Raw genomic sequence first — 12,475 nt, forward strand, 5'->3', positions numbered from 1 at the left:
ACTGAGGCTCAGAGGTAGTAAGAAACTTGCTCAGGATCACAGCTGATCAGTTGTGGAGCTGCCATTCAAACATAAGCTGACTGTTTCCAAAACGTATGCTCAGTCACTACCTTATTATTTTTCTTTGCTCCTCTACATTTCCTTTTTCCAGATCGACTCACTAAGGAACTATCTGCCATTTGTGAAACACATCAGCTTTACAAGGTGCTTTACAGTGGCTTATAAACTATTTAAGGAAGATATCTTTCACTTGGATGGATCAGGGTTAGAACTCCTGACCTCTGGGTTTTCAGTCTGTTGCATGGCCAGGTAGGAGCAGAGGGGACTTAGTTCCCAGCCACTAATGGATATGCTTTCACCAGCTCTGCATGTTTGAGTTTCAGAGCCAGGTTTGCAGAAAGAAAAGAAGCCTGGAAAAGAGCTTGCTTGAGAAAGAGAGAGCTAGTAAAACTTGAGGGGAGGGCAGAGAAGGTGAGGTGGAGGGGTCCTGGGTTCTGAGTGCTGTTTCTAGTTGTCAAGAATTTATATGGTAATGACGTGCCTGTACTACGCAGCTCCCCAGGAATGTGTCTGACGCCAGCACTGAGTAATTCCCATGTATGGTAAAGTGTGTAAATACGGGGGCAGCTAGCATTTCCAGACTCTGGTATTTCCAGTGCTTCCCCAGGGCCAGAAGGCAGCGTCTGAGTCTTCAGCGGTGACAACAAGGGAAGAAATGGAAGGTTAGCAGCAGGAGCTCAGCCCCAGCTAGGCAGCCAGCACCCCCTACCCCCGACTGTGTGCCTGGCTTTGTTTATGCAGGGGTGGCATGGGTTGGTGCTTCCTGGGATGTCAGCTGCAAATGACCTGTGTTTTTAAGGCCTAAGTGCTAATGTCTTTTAACTTTTTAAAAATCAATCAAAGAAAAATCATTCAGACTATTTTGTTCAGCATAGAATAACCAACATCAATACAGACCTGGATAAAAGCAAGGAAACCCCATCTGTTAATTTGTCTGTGAGGCTTTATTATAATACAGGATTTCCTGTAGAAGTTTTGAAATACTACAAAGAAGTCATTGACCTCCATTTCTACCTGTGTTGACCTTCAGACTTCTTTTTTTTGAGACAGAGTTTCGCTTTTATCCCCCAGGCTGGAGTGCGGTGGCACGATCTTGGCTCACTGCAACCTCTGCCTCCAGGGTTCAAGCGATTCTCCTGCCTCAGCCTCCCGAGTAGCTGGGATTACAGGTGTGCACTCGGCTAATTTTTTTTTTTTTTTTTTTTTTTTGTATATTTAGTAGAGATGGGGTTTCACGCTGTTGGCCAGGCTGGTCTTGAACTCCTGACCTCAAATGATCCGCCCACCTCAGCCTCCCCAAGTGCTAGGATTACAGGAATGGGCCACTGCGCCCTGCAAACTTCTGAACTCCAAGAGTAGGGAGCTCTGCTCTAGAAGGCATTGGAGGCAGGTGGGGAAAGGGAGAGACATATACCGCCCTTGTCAGCTCACAGTCTCACAAGGGCCACTGGACATGGATTTGAAAAGAGAAAGCTCATTCAATAGAGAGAAGGATCCCTGACCTGGAATGACAGTCAAGTTCTGGAGGCCCATGGGGCCTGGATTGATGGTAGCTCAGTGATGCTGGTTACCTTCTCAGAGAGGCGGGTCATGTGCAGGGTTCTGAAGGAAACATGAGGTGGGATGTGCAAAGCTGAGGCCAAGCCTGCCCCATCTCCATGGCAGCCATTCTCCCCCTACCCGTGACCCTGAGCTTCAGGAGAGGTTGATTTCCTGAGCTCTCAGGTGTCACCTCTAAGACTTGGCTCTGAGCCCTGACCAGCGGGGACCCCTCCTTCTCTCTCTGCCCTCAGCTGCTCTCTGGACACTGGGGCGTGGAGGCAAAAGCCAAGCTGCAGATTGGAAGGGATGCCAGCCCTCCTGTCCACCTGGCAGATACCAAGCAGCTCAGCTAATGCGAGGGAGCTAGATAAACATCTGACAGGTTTCTACTGGAGCAAGTGGGTGGGGACTTTAACCCTGTGCCATCAGTCACTCTTTGGCCCTAGGGAATAAGTGATTTTGGAATGGGAGAGATGGGATTTTTCCACTGGAGAAATAAAGACATGGGATGGTTTTGAAGGGTTTGATAAGAAGGGGCTTGCCTTCAGACACTGGTGGCTGGCGGTTAGGGATTTTACATCTCTGCGATGGTTCCTTCAACCTGTCACCTGAGCCAGACTTTATTTATTTATTTATTTATTTATTTATTTATTTATTTATTTATTGAGACTGAGTATTGCTTTATTGCCCAGGCTGGAGTGCAGTGGCACAATTGCTGCTCACTGCAACCTCCATCTCCTGTTTCAAGCAATTCTCATGCCTCAGCCTCCTGAGTAGCTGGGATTACAGGTGCCCACCACCATACCCGGCTAATTTTTATATTTTTATTAAAGATGAGGTTTCACCACGTTGGCCAGGCTGGTCTCGAACTCCTGACCTCAAGTGATCCGCCTGCCTCGGCCTCCCAAAGTGCAAGGATTACAGGCGTGAGCCACCGCACCCAGCCAAGCCTGACTTTCATGAGATTTGGGGTGACTGTGAGAGTCTGTGACCTTTTTCTTCTCCTTTTGCTGCTGCTGTAAGAGCTGCCACCTTGGCTTTCTCGTCTCAAGGCTGAGGATCTGGGTACGGTCCTAACTGGGGATCTGGGTACAGTCCTAATGGGACAGCCAGGCTAGGAAGATGGAGCAGCAGACACAACAGGCTTCTAGCCTCCGGCCGTTTCAGGAAAACAGCTGACCAGGTGTTTCCAGCCATTCAGTAGAAAATTCAAGCTCTGTTCTCCGTTGAGATGGTCAACAGAGTGAAATGGGACATCACAGACAGCTGGGGGGAGCTAAACCCCAAAGAAGCGCAAGTAACTTGTCCCAGACTCCTTCGCTGGGCTGGCAGATGAATCAGGAGTTCCTGGCCCTATTTGGCATGTTACTTCTTAAGCCTCACTCCTTCCATATGAGGACTAGCTACATGTGGACGGCTGGCCCACATCTAGCAGTGTGGAGTCGAGGTATGACTGGGCCAGTCGTGTGAGCGGTAGTCAGAGGGGTGGACGCTTTACAGTGTGCTGGCCATCACTTCCATACCTCCTCATTTAATCCTTACAGCTGAATTTTAGGGAGTCCATATATGGTCCATTTTAGAGACAAGCAAATTGACACTCAGAAAGGAAAGTAACTTGCCCAAGATCATTCAGCTAGGAAGGGGTAAATCCGTATTGATCGAATCCCAGCTCCTGTTTTCCTAACCATTGACCTGTACAGCTTGAACTCTGACCTCGGGAACTTCTCTTGTCCCAGCCTTCTGCAGGGCCTCTGTCCCGGAGAGCTGGGAAGGCAATTAAGAAGGAGCCAAGTGTCCCTCTAAGGCACTCCATGAACTCTGAGAAACAGGTTTCCTTTTAAGGCAATTCGGCCTCCCTACAGGCAGAATTTGGCTGTTGGAGAGAAGGGCAGAAAGGGAGGAGGTGGAGTGAAGACTGAGCCCCGCCTGTTACCAGGGTTCCCTCCAGCTGAGCCTCTTCCCCACAGGCAGGGTCACCTGGAGGGGTCCTCTTGTGGGCAGAGGGGGACAGGACCTCATCCACAGGCACTGCCTGAAACCCTTCCTGGCTAGGGATAGAGTCATCACTTTTCATCTCAAGGCAATAGAGCCCTGTCCCTTCACTGGGCTCTTGAGGGGAGACCCCCTACCCTCGCCCTAACTAAATGACCAGGCTCAAAAGAGCAGCCTAGCTAAGAGATGTCCTGAGCAGATTTTCCTTACTGGCAGGTCCTTGGGTTTCACCCATTTCTCCGCCCATGTTCCTGATTCCCTGGGGCCCTGCTGGATGTGGGCCCCTGACACGGAGCCAGGGAAAACAAGGGGAGGCCTGTGTGGAGCTGTGGGTCTCCCCCAGAGGGAGAAGGGCTTTTGTGTCTGTAACAAAACAGTGCTTGGAACTGGCTCCCAACCATGTGGCTAGGGGAATTTTCCTCCCTTAGGGGTGTTCCTAGGGGCCTGAGTATGTCCCCTGCTGGTTCAGGGGGTTGGAAAAGGAGAAGGCCGAGGAAGAGTGCCAGCATTGATGTATTGTATGCCTATCATGAGCAGCCCCTCTTCAATACGCAAGGGCCACAGCATGGTGACTGGGACCCGGAGGACTCAGAAATAGATGAGCTTGCATTAGAATCCCAGGTCTACCTCTTCCAGCTGTGTGACTATAAGCAACTTGCCTAACCGCTCTGAGCCTTGCTTGTCTTCTCTGTAAGGTGGGCATACATTCTTTATCTTCGGATGATGAGGATGAAATGAGATGATACGGCTGGGAGCGGTGATTCATGCCTATAATCCCAGCACATTGGGAGGCCAAGGCAGGCAGATCACTTGAGGTCAGGAGTTCAAGACTAGCCTGGCCAACATGGTGAAACCCCGTCTCTAATAAAAATACAAAAATTAGCCGGGTATGGTGGTGGCGACGGGCGCCTATAATCCCAACTACTCAGGAGGCTGAGGCATGAGAATTGCTTGAACTCAGGAGATGGAGTTTGCAGTGAGCAGAGATTGCGCCACTGAAGTCAAGTCTAGGTGACAGAGTGAGACTCCATCTTGAAAAAATAAAGAAATGGGATGATGCAGATGAGCCATCTGATGCATAGTAGGCATTCAGTCCATGGCAGTGTGGGTGCCGTGGCTGAGTTCCAAGGGTCACATTGAGTCACCTTATCAGAGGGAGAAGAGAGCCTGTGTGGGTCTGTACAACTGGACACATTATTCACAACAGCTTCTCAAGCAGACCTCCCCTCACATCTCACTGGCCAGAAATGGTCTCAGCCTGTTCCTGATCCAGCCACTGGCAAGGGAATCAAATCTCCATGGTTGGCTTAGGGGACAGAGGCTCTGTTCCTCCATCTGGGGAAGGGGCATCTCCCCAGTCATTCAATGGCCTGAATAAAATCGGGGTTGTGTAGCAAGGAAGAAGGGGGAAATGGCCGATGATTAGGTTGACCATAACACACATTGCTGATTGCTGTTCTGTCTAACTGTCCTTCACATTGTACGGTTTTCAGCTCCAAACCTTTGCTTGACGAGGGCAGCTAGCAGTCCTCAGTACAGAAAGAGGCTGAAGGAACAGTGCAACATCAGAGGCTGGGAATGGGGACTGTCCCTGGATCTGGGGGCTCAGGCTGAATGGGTTATCTGAGGAAGACAGAGATGGGGATGTGAGCAGTTAAAGAAATTCCTGCGGTGCGTGTCAGCGATGTGTGGGAGCCTGAGGAGGTGCAGCTGCTCCAGAACCTGGGAAAGGGAGAACTGGGCTTATGCAGCAGGCATGGTCTACCTAGATCCCCCAGCATCACTAACACCACTTCCCCACAGTAAGCTCTGCCTCTCAGCCTGCACACGCTTACCAAGCACCTCCACTGGGAGCCAGGCTCTGCAGAGATTCACCATGCAGAGAAAATGGCCCCAGAAGCTGTGGCTTTCAGTATTAGTGCATCCTTCATTCATTCCTCAGCTATTTCCTGACCACCTATATGAACAGCCACATGCCAAGTGCTATGCAGGACATGGGGACAGAGTGGTGAACGTGACCTGGATCCCTTCTTGAGCGGAGGCCCGTGTCGCCCTCAAATGGGAGCTCTCCAGTAGTGGAGACTGTATCTCCCTCTGCCCTTGACATTGACTCTCCAGCTGCTGGTGGAGAGTCAATGTTACCAGGAGGGTGGGCTCTGGTTGCCACATCCTGGTTTTCAACATTTCCATGTGACAGGTTCCGTGAGCTCTCTCCTTAGGCTCCTTTGCCTCCTGAGGCAACAGATCCCTCTGACTCCCAGCCCCTTTATTTCCCAGCACCTCCCTGCATCCTTTACTCACCAAGTCCTGGGCAACCCCCAGCACCAAGCCTGTACCCACGGTAGGTGGTGATTTGTATAGCCCTTCCCTCATGAACTTCTGTTGAAAGAGCTGGAAGGGTGGTCTTCCTGCTTCAGCCACGTCTGTTGAGTGAGCGAGTGAAATGGAAGGAGAGAAGCAGGCCCCATCTGTTCTCCACACTCACTAGTGTTACCTTCTGTGCTGCTCTGTGGCCATGCGGGCACTGACTTGAGGCACCGCTTGGACTTCTGTGTGCCGTGTATGTGCCAGGCACTGTGCCTTCCCTTTGACATATCATATCTCATTTAATCACCAGACATACTCAGTGAAGTCGCTATTTTTATCCTTTTTTTTTTTTTTGAGACGGAGTCTTGCTCTGTCGCCCGGGCTAGAATGCAATAGCACGATCTCGATTCACTGCAACCTCTGCCTCCCAGGTTCAAGCGATTCTCCTGCCTCAGCCTCCTGAGTGGCTGGGATTACAGGCAGGTGCCACCACGCCTGGCTAATTTTTCTATTTTTAGTAGAGACAGGTTTTCACCATGTTGGTCAGGCTGGTCTCAAACTCCCGACCTCGTGATCCACCCGCCTCAGCCTCCCAAAGTGCTGGGATTACAGGCATGAGCCACTGCACCCAGCTTTTATCCTTATTTAACAGATACAGAAATCAAAGTTTGGAAAGACTATCTTGCCCAAGGTCACACAGCCAGTGAGTGGCAGGATCAAGATTGAGCCAAACCTGCCTGGCATCAGGACCCCAGCTCTGAACCAACACCTAGAGCATCTCAAAGTTGGTCTGGGCCACCTGCTTTGTTTGCCTGGGGTGCTTGTTAAAAATTCAGATTCAAGTACCTCATTCTCTCAAGTACCTCATTCTCAGAGGTTATAATTCATTAGATGTGGGGGGTGTTAGTAAATCTGATTTTGCAAAAGCCCCTCACTCTGAAGTTTGATAACTCTGCCCTGTGTGCCTACCTCCTGCTTTTTTTTTTTTTTTTTTTTTGAGACAGAGTCTTGCTCTGTTGCCCAGACTGGAGTGCAGTGGTGCTATCTTGGCTCACTGCTACCTCCGCCTCCCAGGTTCAAGCGATTCTCCTGCCTCAGCCTCCAGAGTAGCTAGGATTACAGGGGCGCACCACCACATCCGGCTAATTTTTCTATTTTTAGTGGAGACAGGGTTTCGCAACATTGGCCAGTCTGATCTGGAACTCCGGAACTCCTGACCTCAGGTGATCTGCCCGCCTCAGCCTCCCAAAGTGCTGGGATTACAGGGGTGAGCCACCGTGCCCAGCCCTGCATTTAAAAAACAAAACCAAAAAAAAAAAACTTTTTTCTTGTGGTGAACTATAGCTTATATACAAAAGTGTGCACAAAACCTACATGTACAGTTCAAAGAATAATTATAAAGTGAGCCCCCATATGACAACCACCCCGGGTTAAGAAGGAGAGCATTGCCAAGCAGTGCCTTGCCAGCCTCCCTGGTCTCCCAACCCAGTCATGGTCCCTTCCCTCTCTTAGAGGTAACTCTTCTAAGGTAAAAGCTTGTGATCATCATTCCCTTGCTTTTCTGTAGTAACTTTTCCACCTATATGTCCATCCCTTGACAATATGAGTTTAGCCCATTTGTGAATTTCATACAAATGGACTTGCGTTTTCCCAGCTCTGGTCTGTCTGCTTCTTCCCTTCCACATTCTCTTTGAGATCCATCCATGTTGACGTGTGTAGGGGTAGGCAGTCCATTTTTATTGCAGCTGCAGCCTTCTTTATAAAGCCTGTTTCTTCTGCTGATCCACATCCTTTAGAGTGCCTAGCACAGGGCTGAAAATGCAGCAGCTGCTCTGTAAAAACCTGTTGATTAGATTGGGGGGAGGAAATCTCCGAGAATGTGTGAGGCTGCTGTCCACAGCTAGCAGAAAGTGCTCTGCCAGGCCTGGTGGCCCCCCAGGCACTCTGCCTTCGTCTTTCTCTCTTCTGGCTCTGGCTGTTGCATTTCTGTCGTGGACAATCTGAGATGTTTCCATCTCCCTGTAAAATTAATTCCCATTTCTGTGTCCCTTTTCAGAATGCCGAACTGGGGAGGAGGCAAGAAATGTGGGGTGTGTCAGAAGACAGTTTACTTTGCCGAAGAGGTTCAGTGCGAAGGCAACAGCTTCCATAAATCCTGCTTCCTGTGCAGTGAGTATGCCCCAGGCCCTGTTGCTGTTGCCTTGGACACTCTGGATGGGCCTGCCCCCACAGGCTGGGCCTGTCAACACCCTAGGGAACTGGTCCCATGGGATGTAAACAGCTTGACATTTGGCTGAAGCGCAGCTGGGCAGGGAAGCACTTTAGGGCCTCTGTTCCATTCAGAAGCTTCTTTCTAAGGGATGAACTGGCCAGAGCGGGTCGGGGTGGCAGGCGTTCAGGGGCTGAAAGCCAAGCTGTAAAGACTTGGTTAAGAAAACTTTCCACTCAGCTCTCTCTTCTCTCTCTCCCTGCCATGATTTCACCATTTCAGAGGAAAACACTTTCAGCCCTTTGCACCCTAATTATCTCTTGTTCAAAGGCAACAGAGGCCACAACCTCATGGTGAAGCTGAGTCTGGAGGAAGAGTGGGACTCCTCCTTCCTCAGCCCCTTGCAGGCCGGCCCGTTCAATTCTTCACTTCCCATTCCCACTCAGCCTGGGATGAGAGGAAGAGGGAGTGCAAAGTTCCCTGGTATCTACTCCTAAGAAGCCAGAGCAAGATTTGCTCTAGTCACAAGCCTAGATGAGTAAGAAATCAGACAAAAGAATACCAAGCAACTGACAGAGGTCAGGTCGACCCAGGGATCCTGATACCGTGATGCTGCTCCCACGGTACCTGGGCCAGGTGATGTTTCCAGGATGTGGCAACTTGCAGAAGCCTCTCCTCAGGTTCCTAAATGAGTTGGTTCATTGTGATCCGAGCAGAAGGTCTGGGTTAGAAGAAGAGGCAACTTCAGCAAGGTGCGTTTTCTTTCCTAAGACAGAGTCTCACTCTGTCACCCAGGCTGGAGTGCAGTGTCTCACTGCAGCCTCCACCTCAAATGATCCTCTCACCTCAGCCTCCTGAGTAGCTAGGACTACACATGCATGACACCATGCTCTGCCAATTTTTTAAAAAAATCTTTAGAGAGACAAGGTCTCCCTATATTACCCAGGGTGGCCTTGAGCTCCTAGGTTTAAGCAGTCTGCCCACCTCAGCCTCCCAAAGTGTTGGGATTACAGGTGTGAGCCACTGTGCCCACCAAGGTACATTCCCCATGATGGTAAGCAGAATGGATGGTAGAAGAATGTCTTAGTTAAAAAAGATTCGGTGTTTATTATCTGTGTGATGATGGACAAGTTACTCAGTTTCTCTCTGGTTGAGTTTTCTCATTATTACGGAGGAGGTAATAATAGTTATCTCATGGGATTGTTGTAAGAATTAAAATGAAAGAAGCTTGTAAAACAAAGCACTTAAAATAATTATGAGTGTTGAAGAAATGATATGCACACACACATGCACATGCGTGCGCGCACACACACACACGCACACTGCTGAGGGATCTATAGCAAGAGGGTGTGATGCAAAGAAGCCCTCACCAGGGCCTGAGGCCCCTGAAGATGGGGAGATCCAAGAATGGGGTCCTGTCTGTTCTGCATTACATGAAGCAAAGTTTCATGATTTGTGCTCCAGAGTAGGATACAGATGGGCCAAGAGCTACCTGTTCAATGGACGTTTGCATCTTTGCCTGTCGCTAGACAGACCAACCTGAGGCCACCCCGCACAGGGCAGCAGGGGCCCCACATCCTGCTCAGCTGGGCCTGGAGTGACAGCTCCAGGGCTGCGTCTGATGAATGGGGAGTAAACAAGGTTTAGTGGAGCTTTGTTGGCTTCCAGCCTGCAAAGGAGGCCAGAAACAGCAGCGTCTTGTTATCAGCAGTTCACTACTCTTAGGAATTTCCAAGCCGTTTATCTTTCCATAGGGATTAAGAGAGAGCTTGGTGCTGGCTGGGAAGGGGGTCTAGGCTGCTGGGGTCCTAAGGGCCCCTCTCTTTGCTCTCGGATGTTGCTTAATCACTGACCATAAGGGGTCAGCTGTGGGCGGGAGTGCCTGCCTGCAGACCTGTTTATGGAGGAGTAGTCGGTCAGAGGGTTGAGGGAAGTCAGGAATTCAGGGGGTGGCATAGGAAGGAAGGAGCAGGGCCTGGGGCAGGGTGTGAGGGGCGCTGCGGATGAGAAACAGTTGTAGAAAGTCAGGCTGGGGAGCAGGGCTCTTGGGGGAGTGCGGGGGTGTTATGCAATGAGCAGCCGCAGGAAGCAGTCTCAGGTCACGCTAGGGTCTCAGGGCCAGTGCAGCTATTGGATATCAGAGCACCAAGTGGACCCCCTAGTACTGCACATGTCCCAGCAGGCTGAGCCATCTCCACAACTTGCTCATTCATCATGCCTAGCACAGCACCTGGCACAAAGTGGGTTCCTGACAAAGATTTGTTTATGAATGGAAGGAGCATCATTTCTCTTTTCCAGTGAAGTGGGTGATAAGTGTTCACCCCATTCAGGGTGCCCACTGAATCAAAGGACTTTCCCTCCCGAGGAAGGGAGAGGCTAGCCGGGTCTGGACCAAGGGCAGTAAGGGCCATCTCCCTCATTGGCCAGGCCTGGATGGGTCCCCAAAATCAGTTGTGACCATGTGGGTCCTTGGCTCCAGATTCTGCTCAGCTTGCCCACCTACATACCTGTATTAGTCTACTCTCATGCTGCTAATAAAGACATACCTGAGACTGGGTAATTTATAAAGGAAAGAGGTTTAACGGACTCACAGTTCCACATGGCTGGGGAGGCCTCACAATCATGGCAGAAGGCAAAGGAAAAGCAAAGGCATGTCTTACATGGTGGCAGGCAAGAGAGCTTGTGCAAGAGAACTCCCATTTATATAACCATCAGATCTTGTAAGACTTTTTCACTGTCACATGAACAGTATGGGGGAAGCTGCCCCCATGATTCAATTATCTCCATTTGGCCCCACTCTTGACACATGGGGATTATTACAATTCAAGGAGAGATTTGGGTGGGAACACAGCCAAACCATATCAGTGCCCTTTCCTGAGGGTCTGAATGGGCAGGAGGAAGACACAATGATGTCATAGGCAAAGTTGGGGAGAATGACCTCCACCCTGGGCTTGGCCTGGGAGCAGGGACTGAGAGGGCCTACAGTACACTCCCATGGTCTTGAAAGGGGCTGCCAGATCCTATGAGCAGGTGGTGGTTCAGAGGCTGGTGGGAAAGCTCAGCCCCGTGGCTGGGAACCTGCCCTGAGGTTATGTGCCCATCTCTGAGCTGTACCCAGCTCCCTCCTGGAGAAGGTGGGTTACGCAGCCAGCCCTGAGGAAAGAAGAGCTCTGTGATGGTGGCCGATGGAACAGGGCCCCACAGGTTGGCCCTGGGCTGTTCCCTAGAATCCAAGAGCACAGGGGAAGCTCATGGAAGCCTTGCACATGTTCTGACACCAGCGTCTCCTCACCCGCAGGCTGAGGCTTACTACTTTTCACCCTCTTGGCCCCACATGTGTGGCCCACTGGAGGGGAGCCATGGCTGGCAGAAAACAACCAGGTCTGGAGGTCAGGGGCTGGGTTCTGGCCTGGCCCTGCATCTGGCCAACACGTGACCTGGAACTGTTTTGTGGGCCTTGGTTTTCCTTCCAGAAGCAGAGAATCATTCTCCATTTCTGAGTGGGGCAACGGGGCTCTGACCTCTCCCCTGGGGCTGCCTTTTCCCTGTATTTCCAAGCAGCATCACAAGGGCCCACCAAAGTGGCATCTGGAAGTATGTGTTTCCAATAAATCCAATCTTTTTTTTTCTTTTCCCCTTATTGGCTTACCATGATATGGTAGAAATTTATTCAGGCCTGCCTTCAAAATTCCCCTTGATTGAGTCTTTGGTGGATCTTACAAGTGAGTTGCAGAGTCTCTCAGTACATCACCTGGATGGAGGTAGAGGGGCAGAGGGCCACGATGGGCAGGATTGGGCCTCTGGGAGAACAGAAGGGCCAAGGCAAAGCAGAAAGGAGCAGGGAGGTCCTCGACGGGGGAGCCATCTGGAAGATGTCAACTTGCAGGCCCTGAAGTCTGCCCTGGGCTGAGTTCCTGGGTCTCCTCCTGGAGAGATCAGCCAAAAGACACCTCTGTTCCCCCAAGCACTCTTATCTCTGCTTTCTGCCTTCTCTCTGGTCTTGGAATTTTCAGTTCAATTGGGATCTTACAGGAAAACAATTCCAGGCCAATTCCTGACTTCCCACCCTAGAAGGGAATGTTGGAGCCCTTGGCCTGTAGTTCCCTCTCCCTCCTTCTTGGGAGCTAGGCCCCGGGGGAAATGGTGGGAAGTTCCATATTTGGATGGCCCAGAGTGCTGGAATGAGATGGAGATCTCCAGGGCAGGACAAGAGGGTCCTTATTTAGTCTGAAGTCTCCAACCTGGGGCTTAGGGTGAGAGAGGAGCTGGCAGAGGGATGGACACTTTAAAGGCAAGAGGATGGCAGTTGCAAGGAAAGGAGCTGAGAGCTTCTCTGAGGGTGGTAAGAGGCGTGGCTTCTCCAGT

At 50.7% G+C, this 12,475-nt stretch overlaps 1 protein-coding gene across 3 annotated transcripts in view; it reads left to right on the forward strand.

Annotated features, from left to right (window-relative positions):
- The window catches only part of CSRP1 (cysteine and glycine rich protein 1), a 61,833-nt gene that overhangs the window by 41,061 nt on the left and 8,297 nt on the right, over positions 1-12,475 (forward strand). For all 3 annotated transcript variants that reach the window (XM_054552935.2, NM_001131739.1, XM_054552890.1), the window contains 1 exon segment: positions 7,958-8,070. In XM_054552935.2, the coding sequence (XP_054408910.1) occupies positions 7,959-8,070 (112 nt within the window). In that variant the 5' untranslated portion in view covers position 7,958.

This window comes from Pongo abelii, chromosome 1 (assembly GCF_028885655.2).
Source record: "Pongo abelii isolate AG06213 chromosome 1, NHGRI_mPonAbe1-v2.0_pri, whole genome shotgun sequence".
NCBI lineage: Eukaryota > Metazoa > Chordata > Mammalia > Primates > Hominidae > Pongo > Pongo abelii.